The sequence below is a fragment of the Trifolium pratense genome, linkage group LG1, assembly GCF_020283565.1.
Source record: "Trifolium pratense cultivar HEN17-A07 linkage group LG1, ARS_RC_1.1, whole genome shotgun sequence".
NCBI lineage: Eukaryota > Viridiplantae > Streptophyta > Magnoliopsida > Fabales > Fabaceae > Trifolium > Trifolium pratense.
In genome coordinates, this window is record NC_060059.1 from 49204907 (window position 1) to 49232600 (window position 27694).

At 34.6% G+C, this 27694-nt stretch overlaps 4 protein-coding genes and 1 non-coding gene across 5 annotated transcripts; 1 reads left to right on the forward strand and 4 right to left on the reverse strand.

Moving 5' to 3' along the window:
- Window positions 1-941: 941 nt before the first annotated feature.
- LOC123895676 lies at window positions 942-3248 on the reverse strand. Its single transcript, XM_045946144.1, has 2 exons — window positions 1965-3248; window positions 942-1679 (listed from the first exon to the last, which is right to left on the reverse strand). Exons 1-2 carry the CDS (start codon window positions 3246-3248, stop codon window positions 942-944), a joined length of 2022 nt encoding a protein of 673 aa, XP_045802100.1.
- Window positions 3249-11952: 8704 nt separating this feature from the next.
- On the forward strand, window positions 11953-14096 carry LOC123904394 (putative homeobox-leucine zipper protein ATHB-51). The gene is made up of 3 exons (XM_045954069.1): window positions 11953-12136; window positions 12532-12860; window positions 13619-14096. The coding sequence occupies exons 1-3, from the start codon at window positions 12046-12048 to the stop codon at window positions 13874-13876; spliced, it is 678 nt and encodes a 225-aa protein (XP_045810025.1). The 5' UTR covers window positions 11953-12045; the 3' UTR covers window positions 13877-14096.
- A 987-nt stretch (window positions 14097-15083) lies between these two features.
- On the reverse strand, window positions 15084-16334 carry LOC123895681 (F-box/kelch-repeat protein At3g23880-like). The gene has a single exon (XM_045946158.1). The coding sequence runs from the start codon at window positions 16332-16334 to the stop codon at window positions 15084-15086; it is 1251 nt and encodes a 416-aa protein (XP_045802114.1).
- A 4707-nt stretch (window positions 16335-21041) lies between these two features.
- Window positions 21042-22899, reverse strand: LOC123904402 (60S ribosomal protein L24-like). The gene is made up of 5 exons (XM_045954077.1): window positions 22790-22899; window positions 22379-22454; window positions 22154-22255; window positions 21499-21647; window positions 21042-21341 (listed from the first exon to the last, which is right to left on the reverse strand). The coding sequence occupies exons 1-5, from the start codon at window positions 22798-22800 to the stop codon at window positions 21185-21187; spliced, it is 495 nt and encodes a 164-aa protein (XP_045810033.1). The 5' UTR covers window positions 22801-22899; the 3' UTR covers window positions 21042-21184.
- Window positions 22900-26365: 3466 nt separating this feature from the next.
- Window positions 26366-26439, reverse strand: TRNAI-AAU. Its single transcript has one exon. It is a non-coding gene; the product is annotated as a tRNA-Ile (tRNA).
- Between the last annotated feature and the right edge of the window lie 1255 nt (window positions 26440-27694).

Sequence of the window (27694 nt, forward strand, 5' to 3'; positions counted from 1 at the left end):
TTCGCGGACAAGGGCTGCGCTGACGGCCTCGGAAGCGACGGAGAGGTAGATGTATAACACCTCCTCGACGTCCGGGCGCGAGAGGACTGGGGGTTCGGACAGGGCCTTCTTAAGATGTTGGAGGGCCTGCTCGCACTCGTCCGTCCATTCGAACACAGCTTCTTTCCTTAGTAATTTGAAAAGCGGTAATGCGTGTTGAGCAGATTTTGCTACGAAGCGAGACAATGAGGTCAGCATTCCGTTCAGGGTTTGTATGGATTTTTTGTTGCTCGGAGTTGGGAGCTCCGTAAAGGCACGACATTTGTCGGGGTTGGCTTCGATTCCTCGTTCTGTTAGGTAGAATCCGAGGAACTTTCCTGCTCGTACCCCGAAGGTGCACTTTTCTGGGTTGAATCGCATGTTGTGTTTTCTGGCCTGCTCGAAGACCTTACGTAGGTGGGCGGTATGGTCGATTTCCTCGTGGGATTTTATGATCATGTCGTCCATGTAGACTTCGAGCATGTCGCCTATTTCTGCCCGGAATACTTTATTCATCATCCGCTGGTATGTAGCACCAGCGTTTTTTAGACCGAAGGGCATTACGTTGTAGTAATAGTTGCCCGACTCGGTCATGAAAGCTGTTTTTCCCCTGTCGGCCACAGCCATTGGGATTTGGTTGTATCCTGAATATGCATCCATAAAAGACAATAATTTAAAGCCAGAAGAATTATCGACTAATTTATCAATGCAAGGTAAAGGATAGGAATCTTTAGGGCAAGCCCTATTGAGATCGGTATAGTCAACACACATGCGCCATTTTCCATTAGATTTTTTAACTAGTACAACGTTTGACAACCAGGTAGTGTATCTGGCTTCAGAAATAAAATTTGCCTCTAGGAGGTCTTTTACAGCTTTTTCAGCAGCCTCCGCTTTTTCGGGAGACTGCCTACGCCTACGTTGCACTACAGCACTAGCAAGTGGGTCGACAGTAAGTTGATGACAAGCGATGTTTGGATCCAGTCCGGGCATGTCAGCAGCGTGCCATGCGAACAAGTCAGCATCTGCTTCCTCGCCAACTCGGGGAGTCCCGTACCAATCTTGACTCCTTTTTCTGGATCCTCGCCAAACTGGACTATCTCAAAGTCTCCATCTGGAATGGGGCGATAATGCTCTTTGCTCGCCTCGTCGTCCTCCTTCTCCTCCTTCCTCAGCTTTTTCTCCTCCTTATGCTCTTTCTTGGAGGTACGGCTGTCAAGATCAACAGAGCTCACACTTGGACCGGGCAGACTTGGTGGTGCTTCCGGGGATGGTTTTGGTGGTGTTTCCGAGGAAGGCTTTGGCTTCTTTGCTTCAGGAGCTTTGCCAATGAAGTTGTTTCCTTTGGATGCTGCGTCAAAGCACCTCCTCGCGGCTTCGATGTCCCCGTGCAAAGTAGCAACCTGCCCCTTATGAGTGTAATATTTCATCTTCAGGTGGGCGGTGGAGGGGACAGCCATCAGGTCTGCTATGGCCGTCCTGCCGATGATGCACTGGTAGAGGCAGGGGCAGTCCACGACCAAGAATTTCACCCTGATCGACTTAGCAGTCTCTTCGGAGCCAAAGGTGACGATCAGGTCGACATAACCCCAAGGCCTAGTAGTTGCTCCATTGAATCCTGTGAGGTCTGAGCCCATGTATGGGGTGAGGTGTGTCTCGTCCAGCTGTAAGGTCCTGAACAAACTGGCGTACATGATGTCGCAAGAGCTCCCCGGATCGATGAGGACCCGACGAACGTCCATGTTGGCCATGTCTGCCCGGACGAGGAGGGGAATTTGGAAATTGGCTGTCCCACCGGGCAGCTCTTCTCGATAGAAGGCTAAAGGCATTGATCGCCCCTTCGCCTTGTCCAGCGTTGCGTTCATATTCGAGGACGTGTTGATGAGATCCTCGAATTTTCTTTTTATTGATCCGACGGTGTGCTTGTCCATGTGACCGCCGGATATGACGAGTGAGTCTGTGAAGTAGTCCCCCGTGCTAAGCGTAGGACCAGTATAAGTGTCCTCAAAATCGCTGGGGATAGCCAAATCTTCTGGCCGGGATACGCTCATAGCTATCTGCTTGGCGTTTTTCTGCCCGGCTGGCTGTGGAGGGACCTCCTCGACCGCGCGAGTCTCCGCGGTTTCGGGTCGAGGATCATTGTTTCTTTTCACGAACTGTCTTAGTTGTCCGTTTCTGATCATGATTTCAATAGCATCCTTCAGTTGGATGCAGTCGTCGGTCCTGTGACCATAACTCTTGTGGTATCTGCAGTACCTATTTTTGTCTTGGCCGGGTTTTAGGGGGGTTGGCTTTGGTTGTTTCACATTTGCTCTGTCGAACTCAGAGATGTGAACCTCAGCGAATATCTCTCCCCGTGATTTGACGAGTTGGGTGTAGGTGGCGAATGTGCTTGGAGGACCACGAGGCTCTCGTCTTTCACCCCTCCTTCTGTCTCTGCCCCTCTCGCCACCCCGATCGCCGCCTCTATCGTGTCCCCTGTCGCCACCCCTGTCATCGTTCCTATGGGAGGGCTCGCGGGCAGGGTGGCTGCTTCCAGGTCGGGCAAGGCGGGCGACATCAGCTGCCTGGACTTCCTCGTAATCAATGTACTTTTGAGCTTTTAGGAGGAGGTCGTCCCAGGTGGGTGGTTTTTCTATGCCCACAGCTTTGGCAAAATCGCTGCCCGGGCGAAGGCCCCTCTGCAGCAAGTATTTTTTCATATCGTCGGTTGTTTCGACTTGCACAGCCTCTTTATTGAACCTCTCGACGAAATTGCGGAGAGTTTCATCCTCGGCTTGGTATATGGCCTCCAAGGCGTGCACAGTCTTTGGATGCTTGCGGGAAGCAGTGAAGTGTCTGGAAAACTGTTCAGTCAGATCCCTCCATGAATGGATGGATTGAGGGGGCAGGCTTTGGTACCATGCCATTGCTCCCTTCCTCAGCGTGGTTGGGAACAGTCTGCACCTAATGGCACCGCTAATGTTCCTGAAATCCAGGTTAGCGTTCACATTGGCTATGTGATCGTCGGGGTCGGTCAAGCCATCGTACGCGGGGAGCGTAGGAGGTCTCTCGAAGCCCTTTGGAACACGCTTCCTCAGAATGTCTGCGGACAGGGGGCATCGGGGATCACCCTCGTCACTCCCATTGGGAGAATGGTCCTCGGAAGACCGGGGAGAATTATCGCCGGGCATGGGCGTTTGACTGCGAGATTTGCGAGGACGATAGCTGCCCGACGCGCCATGCTTGGCCATGTTCGTCAACCCTTGAGGTGAATGGCGGCGCGGGGCTTCGTGCTTCCCTTTCTTGCCCGGGGAGAGCCTACCCTCGCGATGTGGAGGAGTACGATCCCTCTTCCGAGGAGTAACTTCGACCCTCTCTAAGTCGGGGCGTCGATGTTTGACGGCCGCCGGACGGGGAGGGGAAGGAGTAGCCTGGTGTCTCCGCGGGGGAGAGTTGGTCTTTCTGCGACGCCGGCTCTTCTCCAGCGCGGCGATTCTTTCGCTCTGCTCGTCCAGTCGACGATTTTGAGCCTGCATGGCCTCCGTTGTTTGTTTGAGGGCAGCGATCAAGGCTGCGACTTCAGAGTTGGCCAAGACGGCGGGCTGTTCGGCGTTGTTTGCCGGAGTTTCTTGTTTCAATTGCGGGCGTTTGCCCATCTGACGATCGGTTAGGATCTCGACGTCTTCTTCATCGGAAGAGAGTGAGGTTTCCCGTCCGTCGCGGGAGTCGGTTTCTGGACCGTGAGACGCGGTGGTATTGTCACGCACCGGGGATAGCACGGTGTTATGCTGCGGCGGCGGAGAGGATGGAACGTTGAGCACGTTATCGTCGCCGGCGTCGGTGTTGAGTGGCTGCGAAGAACTGGCCATGATGAAGTTTTTTGAGAGGTTTGGTTTTTTATCTTTGTTTCTTTGGAGAAAGGTTAAAGAATGGGGAAGAACTCAGTTCCCACAGACGGCGCCACTGATCGTACCTGGTGATCAGAATAGATTGATGGCCGGTCCGTTGAGCGAGCGTCCACACCGAAGGGGGGGTTTGTACCTGCAGGTGCTCCGATGCCTAAGTCAGCAAAGTGAACAGAGAGATACAAAAGAAGAGAGAGAAAGAAAGTGTAGAATGGTTTTTGAATACCTGGCTCTCCTGTATAGGAGAGCTTATATAGTGCCCCCAGCGCTGGGCCAAAGGTTGGTCTATTGGGCCTGGATAACCGGCCCAATAGGTCCAACTGCCAGGATAGTCCCTGTATCGTAGGGGAAGGCAGTTATTTGCCTCTATCCTGGTTTGGAGTCGTTCCGCTATTGGCGGGTAATGGATGACTCCGTGACGGATATGGTTGGTCAATGGAGCACGTGTTAAACGTGCTGCTTAGCTGTTAAGCTAAGGCTGGATGAGTCGTCGTGCACGGATAGCCGAGCACGTGATTAGCGTGGAGCTAATCTGTTATGTCGAGCAGGACATGTCATTGGCTGACGTGTCGGGGAAGTATCCCCTTATTGGGCCTTGCCCCAAATGTCGGGCATAAGTGATTGGGCCAGCTCTTGGCCCAGTCCAGAACAGAAGTAAAATATCTCTTGGTGAGATTGTGGGAATGAGTGTGACTCCTTTGATTTTTGGACTAGAACCTTAATTGATTCTTATTAATGACATCCTTACCATTGTGACGAATCCTCTTGAATTATCAATCTTTATGATCATAATTTGTGGCGCCTTCTTCATTTTCTCAACCTAGTCTATCTTTTGCTTCTTTCTTTTTCCCTTTTATTCGTCATTTTGTTGGAAGAAAACACTTGGTATATCCTTCATTATATGTGGAATCAACTCCATCCACATTACTATTACTATTGCACATTAAGTTTATAATATCCACTAAGAGGGTATGGATGTCTAGCGAACACTCACAAGCAATCTTAAATTTAAGATCTTTGTACCTTTCAAACAATGATAATCACATCAACATGAATCTCCTCAAAACATTTGATGTTATTGTTATATCACTGGACATCAACAGTTTAAGAAAACAATATTAAAGATTGTATCAAACCAAAACAAAAAAAAGCACTTCAAAATATGCAATATTTTCGAGTAAATAGTCGCTTTCTGCATGCAATTGTAGAAACCAATCCTCGGATTTTGTAGAATTTAAATGAGTGACAAACTCTCCTTAAGAATTTTAATAGTCACTTTTATCATTAAGGCTATGTTTGGATTGATGGTACAGAACGGAATGAAGCGGAATGGAATATAATGGAATGGAGTGGAGCGGAACGGAATGGAACACAAATTCCGTTCCATTGTTTGGATATTCAATAACGGAATGGAATAAAATTACCACAAAATCGTTTGGGAAGTGAACGGAATGGAATACATTATAACGTGTTTATTCCAATTTTACCCTTATTTTAAAACATTGAACTATAAGCCATAACTCCAAATGCCAATATTCTAATTTTAAAACACTAGTGGAGAGACAAAGTTTCAATAGTCAAACGTGAGCATCAAACGTGATAACAATGAAATATTAGTTTCAAATACTATTGTCTTATTCTAATCACCTAAACAATGTACATAACCTGAGCATCAAACGTGATATCTTAATTTCAAAATAGTCGAATAGCAAATTCAGATGATAACAATCATAACATAATTCATAATCAGGTCTTTTGGATTATTTTTTTTTGACAAAAACCAAATTAACTCATTTCATTCATAACAATATATTCAATACAAGATGACATATGATCATGACAATGGGAACCAGGTCTTTTGGATTTTGAATATCATAATTCAGTACCATTGCATAATATAATGGTGGATACTTGAACAACCATCATTTGGAGCAATTCAAAATGTTTTTTTCTTATAACTTCATTAGTCATCTATAACAAATCATAAAATAAAATAAGATTCATTTATATAGAATTAACATCCAACAAAATAAACACAATATAAAAACCACTAACATGATAGCAGTCTAAACAAACAAAACACACCTAAACCATCGAATGGGAAAACAAAGAAAACAACCCCAATATGAAAACACACATAAAAAAAATCAATACAGTAGCAGAGAGAAAAAAAAATCGTGAAAAAAAAACCAAAACAAAAAATGTCATACCTTGCTAGTAGTGAAGAAGACTTGTGAAGAAATGAGAAGTCACAAACAGTAGAGAGAAGAAATGAAGTAGAGAGATGAGTGAAATATGAGTATTTGAGAAGAGGGAGAGACGGATAAAATAAGGGTAAAAAAGTAATATTAAAAATTTGATGTTCCATTCCATTGGATACCCTCCAAATTGGGAGGAATGGAAAATTGAAGGTTTCAGTGGTATAGGATGGAATTGGTTCCATTGGGTTCCATTCCATTCCATTAGTTTTTTGCACATCCAAACAATGGAATTTTATTATATACCTCTTCATTCCATTCCATTCCACCACATACCACCAATCCAAATATAGTCTAAAGTATTTCTTTAGTTAATATGATCATAAAAAATACTCCCTCAAATCCTTTTTTTTTAAGGAACACTTTGAAAAAATTACACAAACCAAAGAAGTACATATTGTAAATAGTTATTTTCAATTAATACTCTTATAAATTTTAATTTATTTACCCTTATTTAATTACTCTTAATTCAACTAACTTACTTATTTTTAATATTTTCCCTCATAATAAATAAGAGCATAAATGAAATTAAACATTTACGACATTTGAAAATTAGTCAAAATTTCTTATAAAAATGACTAAATCTTTTTCCCAAAATGTTTCTTATAAAAAGGACGGGAGGGAGTATGTTTTTATTAGTTAATTTGATAGTCGACTTTCTCTTCCATGTTAGTTGGTTTATTCCAATATATTATTAACAAAAGACATGTTCAATGATATTTTTGTAATTTTAATATTTGTTGAAACTTCCGTGATATGGTTTGAGGAAAGAAAATGAAGAAGGAAGAAAAATACAGAAATTAAAGAATGAATCGACTAAATCCTAATCTAATTTTATTCATCAGTTTTCGTATTTCCCTTCTTTATTTCCCTAAAACCAAACGCACCATAAAAGATCAACGCAACGTTGATTTAGTCAATATTTTTATCTATCTCTGTAGCATTTGGGACTCAAGGCCTTTCTTGCAGCTCCAACTTTGGCTTTTACTTCTTGCGGTACAACTAGACACAGTCTATAGACGTCCTACTACAACAAAAACAAATACAATCTTAAATTTCAAAAACCAAAAAATAAATAAAAATAATAATAAAAGCCAACCCAGATCCCAATTTCATGCAGGAAACAGAGAGAGGTAGAAACAGACAAGAGAAGTGAAAGTTAGATTGTATCAGCTTTCTTTCCTGAAACACTGGCAAGTTATAATTAAGGTGAAAGGGAGAGGAGAGGTTAAAAACAACACAGACATGATCCCTAAGTTATTTACCCTTTCCTTTATTTGTCTCATGTGAACATATCAGTGGTAGCAGGTTTTGTGTGTGTACTGGTCTGGTTACACACTTTCTTTGGAAGCTAAAGGAGTTTTACTATCTTGGTTTTGTTTTTTTGTTATTTCCCATTTTGCAAATGTGAGATCACATATTTACTTTGTGTTTTTGTCTAAGAGTAAGACAAGTAAGGTGAAACATGAGTTTTGGGTGATTGTAGTTGTCTCAATGGAAAAGGAAAACAAATGTGTAAATAATCAATTTGGTGTAAGAATGGTTAGTCTAGTTCCATGAGATGTTAATAAGATTTTGTCGTATTTACATGGGTTAAAATGACAATATTTGTTAAAGAAGTCCTACATCGGTCGGAAGATAGCCTAAATATGTGTTTATAAAATAGAGATAATCGTCATCTTACAAATTGATTTTGTTAGGTTGAGTTAGATTAAACTCTCAATTTTAGGGCTCGTTTGGTGCATAGGATAAGAGACAGGATAGAATAACTGTATCATATCCTGCCACAATCCAGTGTTTGGTGATACAGTAGGATATGATACGTTAATCCTGAAGCTTATCCTATCCCGTCTCTCTAGTTATAATTCTTATCCTGAATTTGAGCTGGGTTACCAGCAGGATAGAATAAGAAGAAAAAAAAATTACTGATTTATTTTATAAAATATATTTTAAAATACATAAAATAAAATTAATAAAATATAAATAATAAAATAATTAATTTTTAAATATATATGTGATTTTCTCACAGGGGTAATTTTGTAATTTATATATTCTAAAAAATCAAAATTTTACTAAAATTACAATATTTTAAAGTAAAATGATTATTAAAAAATTGACAAATAGGGATATTAATTTAAATTTTATAAAAAATTAAATATAATTTTTTTGCAATAGTAGTTTTATTATTTACGTATGAGATATATCATATATTCATTTGGCTTATCTAACATGTATATATTATTGAGTTATTTATTTGATCATGATTCATATAAAAAATTAAACTTGATTATTTTCTCATGATTTTTATTTTAAATTATATAAAGTTATTTAATTACTTATTTATATTTTTTATTTATAAAATTCAAAGTATTACAAAATAATTTTAAAAAAATAACAATTGTTTTACAAGAGTAATTTTGTCAATTAAATATGTTATATATCTTATCATATTATTATAAGCAAATATGTATTAAAAACAAAATATAATAGTTATCATGTTTGTTATCCTGTGTGCACCAAACATAGGATATGATAACTGAGTATAAATGTTATCCTGCTGTTATCCTATCATATCCTTATCCTGTTTTATATCCTATCATGTCACTATGCTATCCTGCGCACCAAACAGGCCCTAAGTGTATAAGTGTATGTTTGGTTCACTATCTATGTGATTTAGAAGTGTATTTCTTTGAAGCACCAACTCCTAACTTCTCATTTTCACGATCCTATGACCCTAGATGGGCAGTTGCGGCTGCCCACAACCTAACATACTATATTTTTTTTAATTATAAGTTAAGGACATCTAAACATCAAGGCTTGAGTAGACATCCAACTAAATTGGCACTCCCAAACACTTTCATCGTATACATATAGTTCATAATAATATAAATATAAAGAGAAGAAAAAAATGTGAAGGGGGCGAGCTGTACCTTACCCCAAAAGTAATCAAAATAAATAGAAGAAGAACAAAATAACTATCGCACCAAATAGTAGATCTCTGCTAACTCTAGAATCAGGTTGCTAATCCTCCTCACATTTCAATAGAGGATTCAAATGGACATGTGAAAGGTGACACCCTTAGAACGATTGATATATGGCTGCCCAACATTTCTAGCCAATCTTTTGATGTGGAGAATTATGCATAATAGATTACCTACGGATGATCTTCTCTGTCATAGAGGTTGTTATATTGTCTCAAAATGCGATCTTTGTGGGAAGGAGGCTGAAACCATACATCATATTTTTTGCGATTGTTCTTTTTCTAAGGCTATTTGGCATTGGTTTGCCTCTGTTATTTCCTTGCGAATTGACACGAGTACTGTTAGTTCTATTTTTGATATTTGTAACAAAAATTGGAACTCTCAATGTAAAATTGTTGTTATTGCTGCAATTATTAATATTTTTACTATTATATGGTGGTGCAGGAACCAACATAGGTTTGAGGGAAAATCTATCCATTGGAGATCTGCAATCAACACAATTATCTCCAATGTTTCTTTATCTGGCAATTTATCTAAAAAATCTTCTTTCGTTTCTATGCAGGAATTCGTCATTTTGAAAGCTTTTAATGTCAATGTCCATCATCCCAATGCACCTGTCATCAAAGAAGTATGGTGGCATCCTCCGCTTTATAATTAGGTTAAATGCAACACAGATGGTTCAGCGCTGGGTAACCCCGGTATTGCTTCTTGTGGGGGTCTTTTTAGAGACTATACTGCTACTTTTCTTGGAGGTTTTTCTATTAATATTGGAAATTCTTACGCCCTCCATGCTGAGCTTATAGGTGTTATGAATGCTATTGAGGTCGCTCATTCAAAAGGGTGGAATTATCTTTGGCTTGAATCCGATTCACAATTGGTTAATTTAGCTTTTAAGTCCTCCCTCATTGTCCCTTGGAAGCTCCGTAATAGATGGTTCAATTGCTTGGAGTTGACTAAAACCATGCATTTTAGAGTGACACACATTTATCGTGAAGGGAATTGTTGTGAAGATAAAATGGCTGCTTTAGGCATCAATGTTGATGATTTTTATTGGTGGGATAATGTTCCGCCTAGTGTTCAAGGAGATTATATTAGTAATTTAATGGGTCTTCCGTCTTTTAGATTTCATTAAATCCATTGCACTCTTTTTCCCTTATCCTTGGTTTTATCCCTTGGGGTTTTCCAGGAAAGGTTTTTAATGAGGCAGTGGCAGGTTCCTTGTATTTTTGTTTCCTTGGGTTTTGGTCTAGTCCCCCCAAGTTTGTTTCTTTTTTCTTTCTTTTTAATAAATTTTTTAGGGTGCTGCAAATGATAGGTGATGATTATGGGGTGCCAACATAGTTGGGATGTCATAGTTATCATGTGATGCTTGTGCACGCTAATGTTTTATATAAAAAAAAAATAGTGAGGGGAGGGGTGAGAGGTTTCTCTCCTTCCTCCATATTAGCCCAAATATGTTTAAGAACTTGAATGTCTGTTTTAGGCGTTGACTACCTCATCTAAAAAACATATTGTAAATCAATAATATTGATAGTCACTCTATTTTAAAACAAGTGTTCATTTCACACTAATTAAGAAATCACTATAAATAGAAAAAAGAGAAATGTAATTAGAAGATAAAATTAGAAAAACAAATAATATTACATTAAATTTTGAAAATAACATTTTTTTTATAACAATTTTTTCCCAAAGTGATATACATTATGAAAATGATGGAATAGGATTCTAGAATTTAAAAGAAGCAACAAATTGAGTAATGAATTGAAAACAATAAGTGAGAGATTCATATGTGTATGATCAAATATGGTCCCCTTTGAAGGTTGTTTGGGGGGCCAAACTGACATATGCCTTCCCCTTTTTCACGCCTTGTCCTTACTCTTTCCTTCCTAATCCCAGCTAGTACACTAGTTTTACGGCCTCAGCCTTAAACACAAAAACTTTGTTGCTACCCAAAAGTGAACTATACCAAAACAATTGCTCACCAATTCACACTCACTCTCACTCTCACACTCTCATTCTTTATTTCCCTTTCAGAACTCTACTGCCACGCTTCATTATCATACTTATACATTGAATTTCCTATATATTTTAGAACTAGTTCAATTATCAACTGACTGAAATGTCGAAATTATTAGGTCGAATGACATGACTGGAGTTTGAATCCCCGTTCCTCTATTTTGAATGTGTGAGTTTTTAATGACTTATCATTTCGTTTATCTAAAAAAGAATGGATATATTAAAAAAGAAACAGCAGGGTATTTTAAATACACAAGTTAAGAAGTACAATACTACAATATTAGATTGATCCAAGTGAAACTCAACTCAGATTTATTAAATAAGGTTTCACGTTCGAGCCTTGTGGATGGAAAATATATACTACTTTAATTGGACCAGATACATCCGTTATTCAATAAATCTGAAAAATGAATTGTGTATAAATAAGGATGGATTAGTATATGGTTGGAAGGAAATCATACTAAACATGATGGATTCTAAAGTCAGCAAATACTTAAATAAATAAATAGAAAATTCAAATGTAAGCTCCATCATGGAGATATTTAAACCAAAATTTGGATCCCAACCCCTACATATATAATGCAATGTCCCTGCTAACTGAACTAAATAACTCACACAAGGACTAAATCATTCATTTTTATTTATAAAAAATATAAGTTTAAATTTGTCATTTTTCTCTTTAGAGTACAGAGTAATCAAATTCCCTTAAACCTAGCTAGCTACTTAAACATGCTACAGGAAGCTCTGACCTCTCACTATCTCTTCTCACTCACAACTTCCTTTGTGGTCCATCCCTTAATTATCAAACACAGATAGGTAAACTTATACTTATAGGCCATACAACCAGACTAGCTGCAGTTGAAGGAAGAGTGAAACAGATAGATAATCATGGAGTGGAATGGTAACCAAAGAAGCTTTGTTCCTCAACCAGAGTCTTCCTTAAGCTTCCTCTACAACTACAATCAAACCCCGTATCAAGGTACAAAAACACTAGCTAGTTACTCTTCTATGCCATGCACTTTACTTTTTATCCTCATGTCATTGCACCTAATAACTTCTAGCATGTAATTTAGTAATATATATACTTTTCATAGTCCACAAGTTTAAGTCATATTTTTGCCAAAAAGTTTAAGCCATTCATAGTTATTGTTTTTCTATATGTTGTATATATACTTGTCAACATTCATTTCAAAATGTATGCAGCATCGACACTTTATAATGAATATGTTCGGCACATGCCAATGTTCAACATGATATTAGCACATTTGACTACATACAATAGTGTAAAGAGTGCCCCAGGGAACTAGTTAAACATACTGATAAACCAAGACTATTCACATGTTAAACTAAGCAATATTATGTGTGTTTGTTAAGGAATGGTGGAAGTGAAACAACAAGAGTGGACAGAGACAATGTTCCCAGAAATGGAAAAAATGATGAAGTATGGGAACCAGGAAAAGAAAAAGAGATTAACTAATGAACAGATGGAATCACTGGAGAGTAGTTTCCAGGAGGAGATAAAGTTAGATCCGCAAAGGAAGATGAAGCTTTCCAAAGAGTTAGGGCTACAGCCTCGACAAATCGCTGTTTGGTTTCAGAATAGGCGTGCAAGGTGGAAGACCAAGCAACTTGAACACCTTTATGATTCACTTAAACACCAATTTAATGTTGTGTCCAAAGAAAAACAGCAGCTTCAGGATGAGGTATGTAAACATATATTTATACGAGTCAAGATCGGCTGACATCAGATGTCAAACTTACACCTTTAATAACTCTTTGTAGAAGACGAATAAAATGAATTCAACAGTTGAATTGAAAGTTCTCGTTAAGTGGATCAAGCCTATGAAAATTCATAGATTTTCAAAACAATATGATATTTCATGAGATCATCTTATTTAGAACATATGTAAATATCTATTCTTAAACATATATATGTCTAAATTGTTTTGAAGTTTTATATACGTTGATCATTAACATAATATAAGATGATTCAACGGTTGGATTGATTTAATTCGTTTTCTACAAAGAGTTGTTAAAGGTGTAAGTATGCTACGTTTGACGGTGATGAATCCTAAGTCATGATATATATATTATGTAAGTTTTTATTTAAGAAAATCCATAGCACTTTAAATTCATTTCATGAACCTGAGATAAATTTGGAAATTGGATTCCTCTTGTCAACATGATCACACATTCAGGATATTGGTAACCGTACGAACTCGATCCAACAGTTAAACCGTCCAGTCTTGATTGAACGGCTACCGATATCTTGAATACGTGAATGCGTGGAAAACTGCCTGATGAAAAGCCTGATTTAGCCAGTTCAGTTAATACTGTTTACATTATAATACTGTTTGGTTTTGCTATTGAAGTCTTGAACTAGACATGTGACATATCCTTAGATATCCAAACAGATTAATTATATTCACACATATTTAAAACTCTGCTGTGTCCTGTTCAGGTAATGAAGTTGAAGGCTATGTTGAAAGAGCAAGGTTGTTACTATTCAGAAATTTCAGGGGAAGAAACAGAAACAGTGGAAAGCACATCAGAGGCTGCTCTGCTTTGCTCCAACAGGGAGGTTAAGGGAAAAGATCATAATCAGTTCAACATTGCAGAGGGAAACTGTTTTAATTTGGGGGATTATAACTTTAACAACAGTGTTCCACTTTTACCCTACTGGCCTAATGTTCCTCATCATAACTACAACCATAATTAGAGTAATTAATCTGTTTGAACAATAACTTTATGTGAGTTTTTGTGAGATTAATTAATTTGATTGGTTGTGTAGATTAGAATTAGAATCAATAGTAGTAATGGAATAGTGTTTAGGAACTGACCTCAGGAGTACAATAATTACTATTACTAGTAAATAAATTGTCTGTCAGGGCAGACATAACATTTATTAGTCGCTTCCATAATGCATCAAATTTTTAACTGTTGAGTACTATTATAACTAAAATATTCATTCAATGAGGATGAGATGAGACATTTATGCTTCATGTTTAATTGAGACATAGAACAAATGAATAATGGCTTAACGAATATTCTCGCCGGTCCTAATACAAGAGAATATTGGGTCGGTAAAAGTTGATATAATAAAAGTTTATGATGTATTTGGCTTAAAATTTGGACTAAATATAAAAATTTTTATTGACCAAATTTTCTCTTATATATAGAATCAGATGAAGTATGCGGTTGCGGCAAGGTTCGTGTCACATCATTGATTAACAGAACACTGATGATTTTCTATAAGCCAGTCACATTTATCATTGTTTTATACGGTTTTATATTAAATAAATATGGAGTATTATGTATAAGACTGAGTCAAATAAGAAACTCAACCCCTTGATTACATTGTTATTTAAGCATCAGGTTTAATAGAAATGTAAGAGATTGCTTCATTTTCCACCAATTTTCTCAAGCTAGCAGAACAATTTGTACTATGAATACACATGCATAGTAAAAAACAAAATTATACAGACATTGCACAGAAAGAAAAGTCAAATAACATAAAAGGAAGGGTTCAGAATTAGAAATCACAACATAATTGGTGAGAATTAAAATAATTTCAATACAAGGACAATAATAAAAAAGTGCAGTTATATCCCTATGTGAAAATAAAAATAAAGAAAATAGTTTCTACCATAATGCAATATTGCAACTCTATATAAGATAAAATAACTCTCACTTCACTTCCATAGGGTGTACTTGAATTGGTGTAATCAGATCAAACATAGAGATTCAGCATAAATGAGCACTAAACATGGAATTCTGCTTGTTAGACAGTTGATTCGACCGGCATACCTGTAACAAAGTTTTGAAGTAAAGGAAACAATCACACAATATATCGAAGCAAAGTACTTAAATTAACATAAATTCAAACAAGTATATCTTCGATAGCTAGAGAAGAACTTAACTTACTTTCAACGAGTTGAAACCAAAGTTTCGACATAATTGTTCATAGATAACCAACATATTTTTTTGTTAAATATAGATTTCAATGGTGTTCCAGTTAACAAATGAGCGAGAATAGCTTTATCGTCTTGTAAGAATAGCATAGTACCACGATTGAGATAAAGATTGAAACACGAAAAGAGATCATATTTAATGTTCAACCCAAGAACGTCATGGCTGCTGAGTAGATGGTTTCTGGTCCAAGACTTATCATCTCCAAATTTTGTCATAATCCATATAACAAAATCGGTTTTGTTGACATCATGATATAAATAAAGGTTATTCATCATGACACAAAGGCGAGGAATTACATTTAACTCCTCATGAGAAAATCGAGGGACACGGAATATTTTGTATGTCTCTGTACTTAGATCAAGCGAAACAATCACAAATAGATCAGATCGACCTCTCCCAAAGGCCAACCAATTAACAGTGCCATTCAAATGCACACCATTAAACCCCCTGCTGATTTGTGAACTTACTGCTACCTGAAGAGGCTTAGCAGGAAAACTTGGAATACTTCTCCAAATATTATCCCCAAAATTAAGAACTCGTACCACCGTTTTCCGCGGGTGATTCCCCAGAAGTAATGCCACAACCTTATAAGTGTCGGTTGAATTATCATAACCAAAAGTAAACCTCCAATCTGTCAATTTATACCGATACTTGACATTACAAAGAAAACCTAATTTATTAGATATTGTCCTAGTGGCGGGGTTCCAGAAACGGAACCATGTTTGATGCTCAGATGAACCGAGCAAGCAAACCAATCCATTGCAAGAACCAACAACTTTACGACAGTCCTTGTCAATCAAACAATAGTAAGGATCATCGAGACTGGGAATCATCGAAGGAGTTTTAAGTAAATCACCAACCGAGAAGGGTACAAAACTGTAATCATCCTCCGCGGGGAGGTTGTTGTTGTTGTGTAAATTAGTCATGGACCAAACCACTGTATCCTCATCAACCTTCTTGAAATCATCTTTGTAAGAAACTAGATAGGAGAGTGTGTTTCGTGAAGATCGTTTACGGTGCATTTTCACGAATTTAGGATCACAGATAAGACTGTTAAATGATTTACTAACACACTTCATCTTCATCAAAGGTTTCACTCTAAGCCAGGATATGATCTCCACGATAAGGTCCTCGCTCAAGAATGCTGTAGGAGTTGGTTCGGATAGACCGCGGCAACACCGTGAGTTTTGTGGTTCGGTATTCATCGGAGCAGCCGGCAGGCGGGGTTATGAATGGAACCTTAATAATGTGGTGCAGTTTTTGATTGGAGAAGAGAAGAAAATTGAGGCTGTGACTTCAAAGACTTGTTGTTGGTCTTATCATATATATTTTTTTTTTGACAAAAAATAGAAGGTCTTATCATATATATTTTTTTTTTGACAAAAAATAGAAGGTCTTATCATATATATAAAGTGTTAGAATTAACCTTGCATGAGCATGGATCTGATTTTTCATTATTACAGGATCGATTTTTTCTCTTTTTATTACAAGATTTGATTTTTATTTATTACAGGGATTTGACTTCTTTTCCAAGGAATAAAAATGTAGATGACTTTTTTTTACTAAGGGGTGTATTGAATTGAGATTTTATGAGACAATTTTGTAAAAAAAATCTTGATGATTCTAAAGATTCTATATTGATTTTGTGAGATTCTAAAGATTCTATATTGATTTTGTGAGATTCTAAAGATTTTTTTACAAGATTTTTTTACAATCAAGATTTTTAACACATGATTTGAATGGATTTTGAGAAATTTTTTTCAAAATACTTTTTACAATCAAGATTTCATAATATTTTATATATTATGAAACTTTTGTATATTTGGAAAATTTTAAAAGAATCAATTAATTTTAATAAAAGAAATTATATTTTTTTGGTAATCCAAATATTTAAACATAAAAAAACCTTATGTTTTTTTTTATTACAGGGATTTGACTTCTTTTCCAAGGAATAAAAATGTAGATGACTTTTTTTTTTAATAAGGGTGTATTGAATTGAGATTTGATGAGACAATTTTGTAAAAAAAATCTTGATGATTTTATGAGATTTTGTTGGACTATATTGATTTTGTGAGATTCTAAAGCTTTTTTTACAATCAAGATTTTTAACACATTATTTGAATGGATTTTGAGAGATTTTTTTCAAAATACTTTTTACAATCAAGATTTCATAATACTTTATATATTATGAAACTTTTGTATATTTGAAAAATTTTAAAAGAATCAATAAATTTTAATAAAAAAAATTATATTTTTTTGGTAATCCAAATATTTAAACATAAAAAAACCTTATGTATCACAAGCTAAGGATATCACAAGCTAATAGCGTGTATTCTGAAAATCTAAGTTTCATATTCCTCCAATTTTATTTTTTTTTGTTTTTTCTGAGAATGTTGGATTTAAACATGACCATGTTTATAATTTAGAAGTGAAAATTTGTAATTAATTAATTAATTAATTAATTATATCTATAAAAAGATGTGTCACAAGCCAACCCGCGAACCCGCAGATTTCACCCACATAACCCGCGGTTCTAACGGTCCTACCTGCGTGAGGAAAAGTATAAACGGACAAAAAAAAATTGATCTTAAGTCCGGGTCGACCCGCGAACCTTAGCCCGTATATACAATTCTACTAAAAATTAAAGGATCTGTGAACAAACTTAGAACATCCATGACTGATGACTCCATGCAATTTACATAAGCCTATATATTTGACCAAGTTGAAGTGTCACAATATTCATTTCTCTGAATCCGTAGGGTTTATGACACTAAAGTCAATGACTAAATTTGCACTTGATCGAACTTAATCTTTTAACCTGAAACAAATAAATACCGCAACAAGATGAAAAAACAAAAAACAAATTGCACTACGACGAAAAAACAAAATACATACTATGACAGGAAATCTAAACAAACAGTGATATAATATAAGACGACGAAATCACAAAAAATACGAAAGAAACACTAAAAATATGTGGAAACCACATGTATTTAACTAAAATAGAAAGGAAAAAAAATGATTAATTAGGCTTAAATTGACCATAAATTCAACCAATTGGAGCCTTCCCTTCACCACTGATGGTCTACGGGGTTGATAGCTACCCCTCTTAGTACTTTTGGTTGCCTTCTAAAAGGACTTTTACAATCAAATGATTAGTTTTTTACACTTGAGTCTCTAGAAGTGTTCTACTTTTACGATTAAGTACAGATTGTACAAAACTTTGATTTTCTAATATACAAGTTAGTAAGAAATTTACGTAAGTATTAAGTGTTTTGTACAATGACAATCTAATGGATTTGGTAGATTGATTGTGGAGTTGGCTTCCTTTTAGAGCGACTCGATTGATTGAAAGCAGGAAAAGAAGACAGCGTCCTAAAGCCATACACGATACTTAGTAGCTAAGACTCATCTGTTACATGAAAATCTACGATTGCACACCGTAGGGCAAAGCCAAAACGAGAGTGAGATGAAGTCACACATAGAATAGATCATAATGCAAATAGAATAAAGCATCAATAAACATCGTCGTTCAAACGATCAAACATATTACAAGTAATAGCAAATAATTCATCGAAAACACAACAAGACTCAACATTTAAAATCATAATTTCTCAACGTAATTAAAAATGTTATCTCGACATAATTTTCAACATAATTTCTTCAATGTAATTTCCTCAACGTAATGACACGAATTATGAGACATTTAAACCAAATACAAAAATAGTAATTCCATTAAGCTTAAATTATACTAGCACTTTAGACACTCTAGAATCATTACACCTGTTGTTTTTGATTTTAAAAATAAACTATTTTTCGAAAAAAGCTACTACTGAAAAAATATATCGGCTGAGTTGCGGGTGAATACGCTCTCTTTATGACGTTTCACGGTACTACCCAAAATTGTGCAGAGTAGACTATCAACCGTGAAGTCTCCAGGATAAAACACCCTTCTCTATTTATTCGATGAATCAATTCTATAATTGACACAAGAGTATCAATTCACTATGGATGCAAAGCCACTCTATGAAACAACAAGGAAAGGAAAAAAAATTCGGTGAAGAAAGCAAGCAGAGAGAAGGAAAAAATTAATATTCAGAATATGTGATGAACTGATGAATGAATAAAAAGAACTGCTATTTAACGAGGAAGTGGGGAACTGAATTTGAGGAATCAGTGGAATTTCAAACTGACCTTATCAGCTGAATCAGATAAAACGTGGATCAGTAAAAATAGGCAACGCATAACTGATCGTATGACTTGGTCTCGTAAAGAAAAATATTTTTCTTTATCTTAGCATTAAAAAATTAATATATCACCAAGGCTCAACCCTGAGCCCGGCCAAGCCCGACCGAACGGCGGCGGTGCGTGTGTCATATTTGACAAGGAGTGCGTGGTCACCAATTTACAAAACTGGGTACCCCTTGGGGCACACCTGAAGAGGACACTTTTCTATATATAAACACTTCTAAGAGTTGTGTTCCCTCCAATGTGGGACTTAAAATTGCTTTTTTCAATTCATACTTCTCTTAGTTCATACTTATGTTTATTTCTATACCAAGTTTCTTCCTTCATTTTCACATCATGTTCCAACAACCTAATAAGAATTATATCCAGATCGATTAAATGTTGAGAAGATAGTCCTCTCATCGATAGAACTTTAAAATCTATGTTTTCTAACAAAATTGATCGTACTCTATTTGTGCAAATGACATCTCAAAATGATGGAAATTTCTAAAGTATTTTGTCCAAATTAAATTTAAGAAATTTCAAATAACATTAAAAAGTTATGAATTTGAAATTTCTTCCGCACATATATTTCAAAATTTTCAGATCGACCCCTATAATATTTTTTACAATTGCAAATTGACCTTCAAAAATTACAAATTTGTCCCTAAAATATTTGAAATTTTAAATTGGACGCAAAACTTCAAAACACACTCAAAGTTCCTATTACTCTATCCAAAAACATACATTTAAAAATGAACGTAATTCAAATACAATTATTTAAATTGATTAAAATTTCAAATTTGTTAAAATTTCTAATTACTCCATCAAAACACCCTCTAAATAATCACTAATTTGAAACTCTAAGTATGTCCCCAAGTAATGCTAAACTCTCTAAATGATCACTAAATGCTAACTCTCTTTCAGATCATAGTATGAGCCACATTATGCTATATATATATATATATATATATATATATATATATATATATATATATATATATATATATATATATATATATATATATTGTCAATAGCGCAACCAAACTTTTCAATTGAAGCTATATAAAGATTAGTTATATTATATACAAACACCCTGTTTGTAAACCATATACACACTTGATGAAACTATTTTACAGTCACTTCAACATAAATCCAAGCTTTGTACAGTTTTTCCCTTCATCAACCAACAGTCAACCCTGTGAAACTTATTTAACTAATATAGTAAGATTTAACTATACGGTTGAATCACCATAGTAACAAAGTTTTGAAGTAAATCGCTAGAGAAGAACTAATTACTTTCAACAAGTTTTTTTATTTATTTATAAGCTTTAACAAGTTGAAACCAAACTTTCAACATAATTGTTCATAGAAAACCAGCATATTTTTTTGTCAACTATAGATTTCAATGCACATTTAAAATATATTCAGAATATGTATTATGGGACAACTTGATTCATGTTATTATGTATTCTGAATTATGTGAAAATAATATTCAGTGTGTAGTTATATGATATATGATACTACAACATCACTAAAGACAAATCACTGGGGGCTTTAGTCTTCAAAAAATCCCCAGTGTGTCACATAACCAAAACAAATGATTGGCATACATGCACTCTTCGAAAGCAATAGAAGATGAATAGATGATTCACATAAACTCAAATTTGTTCCACAGAAAAATCTAATCTTAAATAAGAAATCTTTCAATAAATGGTTTAACAGGACAACAAAATACAAGATTGATCCAACAATTTAAATATCAATACTAAAGTTTCAAAACTCTATTCAAGTGCTAACCAAAAATGGAACAACACTACGTAAGGGTTCAACGCTTCCCGCCTCCACCACCAAGCTTAGGACCTTTTGATGCAGCACCCTTCGTAACATTTCCTTTTCCTGCATTCTTTTGTGCCTTAGCCTGACTTTCTGCTTTCTTCGCCTTCTTCTCATCCTTGGTTTTCTTAACCCTCTCTTTAATTTCACTGCAAAAAAACATAATGACTACAGATAAGAAATGATAGCCATATTTATATGCAAAAACAAAGAGTAGATATTATGAGATAGTTTCGATTCTGAGACGATGTTAGCAGTGACAAAATTTGTATCTACTCCATGTATGAAACAAAAAAGAAAACACACCGAAGTGCAGCTTCTCTGGCAGCATCCCGAACCTCTGGCTTCTCCGATCTTTTCTTCTGGATAACTTCCAAAGTAGCACCAACAATAGACCTTGAGTAAGGTTTTTTGGTAGCTCTACGCCTCTTCTTCACAGCTTCTTGGGCAATGTCCTGCACATCCCAAGTAGACAAATAAAAATCAGCAAGCATGCAATCAAGAGACATAATCACAGTTGTTGTGAATTCAAATTACATCAAACAGTAACGGATAAGCAAATAGCAGAGTAACATGTTTAGAAGGATAAATTCACAGCTTAAAGGTGTAAAACAATATTCCCCGTATAATACAGGTCATTTAATGACAATTCTGGTTATACAAGCTAAGAACAAGAGCTTTCCAATGAATGACATTGTTTCGGTCACATACAATTACACAAAGCAATTTCATATATCAGTATTCACAACTTAAGGATTCACATCCTTCTGTGATAGCTTGTTCTAAGGTATCAGAACAGAAGGATAACTTCGCAACTTAAGGATGTAAAACAATATTCCCCTTAGGATAAGTTCATTCGATCGGAATTCTGGTTACACAAGCTAAGTGCAAAGTACAAGAGATTTGCAAAGGGCGATATTGATTCTGTCAAATACAATTAGGCAAAGTAATTAATATTCACCTTCTTATGTTGCTTCCTATACATGGCAGTCCATGTAAGTTTCGAGGGCTTCAACTTGTTGTGGAAATACCTTTTGCATTTCGAGTTGACAAACAAGAAAACCTAATTAATCACCAAACAGAAACCATCAATAATCAACCAATCACAATTCACAAAGACAATCATAAACAAACATCAAATTCAGAATCCAATAACAAACTTGAATCTCAGATTTATTTATATCACCTGAGAATCGCTACGGATAAATCTGATTCCTCTCCCAGGATAGATCTTGGCACCACTGAAACGGCACAATTCGGTCCTAACAAACCAATAACAAATAACCATTAGTAAATTTGTTAAATTCTGATATTACAATCGGAAATTATCATCCTCACTTACTACATTTCAATTCTTAAAAATAAATAAATTGATTTAAACAGATTTTTATTCTAATGATGTGACATTTCTACCAATAATAATCTCAAAAACAGAAAATACAATTACAGTCGAATTAGATCGAACTAATTCATTTGCAACATAAGATATTAAACACTATGAATTTGACAGTAAAATTCGGTAATTTAGAAACGTAAAAAAGCATTGCAATCGGAACAGAGAATGATGAATAAACATTACAGATGAAAGAAAACTTACTTGAGAACCATGGTTGATGATGTTCAAATGCTGCCTCCTCCTTTGTGCCGGAAACCCCCGAGAAGACTCTCTGTAAATTGATAACCTTTTTTTATACTCCATTTGTTTTTTTTTTTTTCTTTCTGTGCACTGGGCTTCCAGAATAGGCCCACAATTACTTCACAAATTTGAATTTTTTTTCTTTCTACCCTATATTTATCACTTTACCCCAACAATTAGAATTAAAATGATAAATATACCCTCATATATAATGTTAAACTGTAAAAAAAAAAAATCATTTTCTATACTACTCAGAAAAAGTGTGCCGGTGTGAGTTAGGGGAAAAAAAAGAGAGTAAGTGGAAAAATACATACCAGTACACTTTTTTAAAGTGTGCTGGTTTGAAATATTTACCGGTATTCTTTTTTTCAAGTTTGCCGGTATGATATATATATATATATATATATATATATATATATATATATATATATATATATATATTGGAACACTTTCATGTGAATGTTACGGTATGCATATTGATACCGGCAAACTTGAAAAAAGAGTACGGGTAAATATTTCAAACCGGCGTACTTTAAAGTGTGCCTACTGGAACACTTTTTCAAAGTGTGCCGGTACAATGTGCACATTACAACTGTTTCTTCTTCTTCACCAGGTAACTTGATCGGATCTCTCTCTTATTTCTATTACTGGTTACTATTACATGGCGATCATAATTTTTCTCCTGCTTTCTAAATTTTCATTTTTCCATCATTTCAATTACGCACCCAATTCCAATTTTGAACTCATTTTTATAATCTATTACTTTGTATATGTTGTTGTTGATGAGGATGAGGATGATGGATTGATGGCAATATATTAATTAATCATTACTATTATTATGCGTAGCCAAAGTTATTGTATTTTCGATGGAAGCAGAGTTAGAATTGGATCCAGAACAACAACCAAATGATGGAAGCAGGTTTTTCCAGAACTAATACTATGCAAATTGTTCCTAGAAGGTCTCGTTTTCCGTGCTCCATTGTTTGGTCACCACTTCCTGTCATTTCATGGTTCATTCCTTTCATTGGTCACATTAGAATCTGTAGGGAGGATGGCATTATTTTGGATTTTGCAGGTCCTAATTTTGTCGGTGTTGATAATTTCCCATTTGGAGCTGCTACTTGATATCTTCAAATACCCAAAGAAAAGGTTGGTTTATATTATGCATATGATACAAACCGGAACACTTATAAAAAGTGTTCTCGTAACAATTGATATTTTTTCTCAGTGTTTTGGTAAAATTAACGTATCGGAAAAAAAACGTACCGGAATAGTGTTTCGATGGTGTAATCAGTCTACCGAAAAAGTTTTAAAAGACAACGTAAAAAAATATACTGAAATTTGACAAGAGTAGAATGAGAATATTGGAAAATATGTTGGGATAAAGGGATAATTGTTGAGGTAGAAAAAAAAAATTCCACAAATTTCTCCTTATAATAACCCAATTCAAAACAAATAATTATATGCTTTGTTGTAAATATACAAATTATTACACCCATTAGAAAAAATAATAATTGGAATTGCAATTGTTCAAAAAAAATAATTAGAATTGCAACCGGCTCGGCCACTAAATCAAATCCACCGAGATTGTCCTTATATTGTCCACCAAAATAGATAAATCAGTCACAGCCCCTCGAAAAACTATATTGTTCTTCAATCTCCAAATATACCAACTACTCCCTCCGGTCCTTTTTATAAGGAACACTTTGAAAAAATCACACAGACCAATGAAACACATTTAACATAGTTATTTTTATTTAATACTCTTATAAATTTAAATTTATTCCATATATACCTTTATTTAATTACTCTTTATTTAATTTACTTATTTTTAAATTCTCTCTTATAATAAATAAGGGCATAAGTGAAATTGAACATTTAAAACATTTGAAAATTGGTCAAAGTTTCTTATAAAAAAGATCAAATTTTTTTCTCAAAGTGTTCCTTATAAAAAGAACCAGAAGGAGTAGTAACTAACCAAATAACAGCTGCTTTTTTTGCCTTGACAATGTCAACACACCTAAAGGCATGTGTTAAGGAGCTAAATGTAGTATAGCTTTAAATTTTTTTTCACCACCAATTTCTTAATCTTAGTTCGGGGGTCAGTTTTGACATCAAGTGGTTACAACCCCTCCCGATCACAGTTATGGGGGATCGAACCATGGTCCTCCTACAAGTCTGGCGTCAATTATCACCGAACCAACTAACAATTGACAAAATAAAATTCCCACATATTTATTTTAAGATGTGAATTTATAGTCACCTGATTACATAACAAACACAAATTTGACCAAAAAAGAATCAAGATAGATATTAATTTTGATATTCTTCACTATGAATATATATGTAAATTTACTATTTAAAAACATTTCTAAGCATGCACCATAAATATGATATCCATATTCATTACATATTCGTACGGGTATTATTAACTAAATAGATAATCCACAGGTATTGAGTATAACATTCCAACTTTAATTAATTATTAGAAGTAATGATAATTAGAGTTGTTTAAAGTTAATTTGAGATGAAAATATGCTTAGGCGTGAGACCATTAACCCTTGATTTTATATGATAAGCTAGTTTTATTCATGAGTGGGACCACAAGCACACCCTATTTTTTTGGTACATATCATCTATTTTTTGGGTACATAACACAACAACAACAACCCAATAGTGAAAAATCAATTTTGTACCCTTACTTAGTTATCTCTTCTCACGTGAACCCTTCCCCTTCTTCCATTTTCTTCTCCTTCAATGGAGGCTTGATACTTTGCATGCAATTTGCATGCATGTCCAAACCTTAATTCTTATACCAATTCCAACTCCACAAAGTGTTAAAAATCAAGCGAGAAACCCAATGAGGTTTAATAGTCTAACCCCCAATATTATTTGATTACAGATAGTAGGTTAAAAAACACATGAAAAATATTATATTATTTATCAACTAACAGGTATTGTATTTCCCCGATGTAGTCACCACCATAGTTGGGTAGTTTGAACCCACTGAGGTTAATAGTCTTGCCCCACTATTATTTGATTACAGGCAACAGGTTAAGAAACAGCAGGGTAAGAAGGAATGATCAAAGCTACGTTGAATTGTATGTTGTCAGATGCTAATTTCATTCCTGTTATTATATTAGTCTTTTAGTTTCTGTTCCGGTGTGATGTTTTGTTACGTTGTACTCGTTGTTACTTGCATTGTAAACGAACTAATTTGATCTGTAATTTTAATTTATCCCGGTCCAATTATGTATATTCCTATTGATATTCTAGACAATCAACATGAGGTGTTATATTGAGGTACCCACAGATCTTTACAAATATTTATGAATGACAATTATTATTTTATTTTTATAAAATTGACTATTGAAAAATAAAATGTTTTTACCTTCTTAAAGACATAAAAAATATTAACACGTAATATTCATACATTTTTCTCTCTCAATTTAAAAACAAAAGTTATTTTTTAGTAGCTAGTATTAAAAAAATGGTGATCAAAATAATAATCACAACAAAAAATCCAAATATATAATATAGCCCATGCAAGTCTCAAACCTGCGACCTTCGCATTATTAGCACGACGCTCTAACCAACTGAGCTAATGAGCCTATTGATTTATATTTTTGTTTTAACATATATGTTCACCGTTTTGTTTGAGAATTGTTTGAACCAAAAATAAATTGAATAATCTGACTGGACTCATAAACGTGTAAAAAAAATTGTAACTTACGAACACAACAAAATAAATATGTGACACTTGGTGAAATTTTATCCCGATTTTATTAGTCTTGATTTTTTTTGTCTATTGTTTGGTTTTTTTTTATGAGGTTTTTCTCCGCTCATTTTGCTTTGAATTTTTTTATTTAATAATTTTTATTCGGATTTTCAATTTAATTTAGTAGTATTTATTAGAATGCAGTACTCTTTTTTATAGAGGATTTGTTTTTTTTTCTTTCATTTCATGGGTCTGATTAAAACACACATTTACAATATTTTTTATCAATAAAATAATAATTATGATAAGTATAATCATATATAATTAAATGATTGTTAATATTTTAAATATAGTACCATGATTATATTTAATATAAATCAATATTAAAAATAAGAAGGTTATTTTAAAAAAAAGATTTTGTTTAATATTAACCTACATAGTAGATTTGTGTATATTAAGGACAATTAATATAATTTTTAGTGAATATCTGTTAATATTCATAAGTTTGAAGATGTGCATTATATTTTATTCTAATAGTGTAATAATATGAGAACTTAACTTTTTTTTTATGCATCGTGGTAGTATAGTCGCAACTTGCTTTGCTTTCTTACTTTTTTTTTCTTACCGTTGCTTTTTTACTTTTGTATGTTAGATGTAGTCATGCTTGCCTTGTGCTGATATATTGACTTTGTTGAGCTGAGTTTTATTTATTATTAAAATTTATTCTATTATTTTTTTTTATCATTTTTTTTCATTTGTGCAATTTTTCAACTACTTTTTTCCTATACTATTAATAAAAAAATGTAAATAATTGATATTTTAATAAAATAAAAATAGTTTGTAACTTACGACTTTTCATTGACCTTTCATCAATTTGAACCTTTTATTATTTTTATAAATAAATAAATAAAAATATTTTTTTTTACTAAATTTGTTATTCTATAAATGAAATTAAATAGAAAAATGAGTGTTAATTAACTAATTTGTGGAATGAGTGATGGATAAATTTGATTATGCTTGCTTTAACATAATCAAAATTCTTGGGGACGACTCTTGAGGTCCGTGTTTTGAATTTAACTTGTACCTAAAATTAAATAGAGATGTTGCTAGCAATGAATAAAAAAAAGTAAAGATTAGCCATATATTTA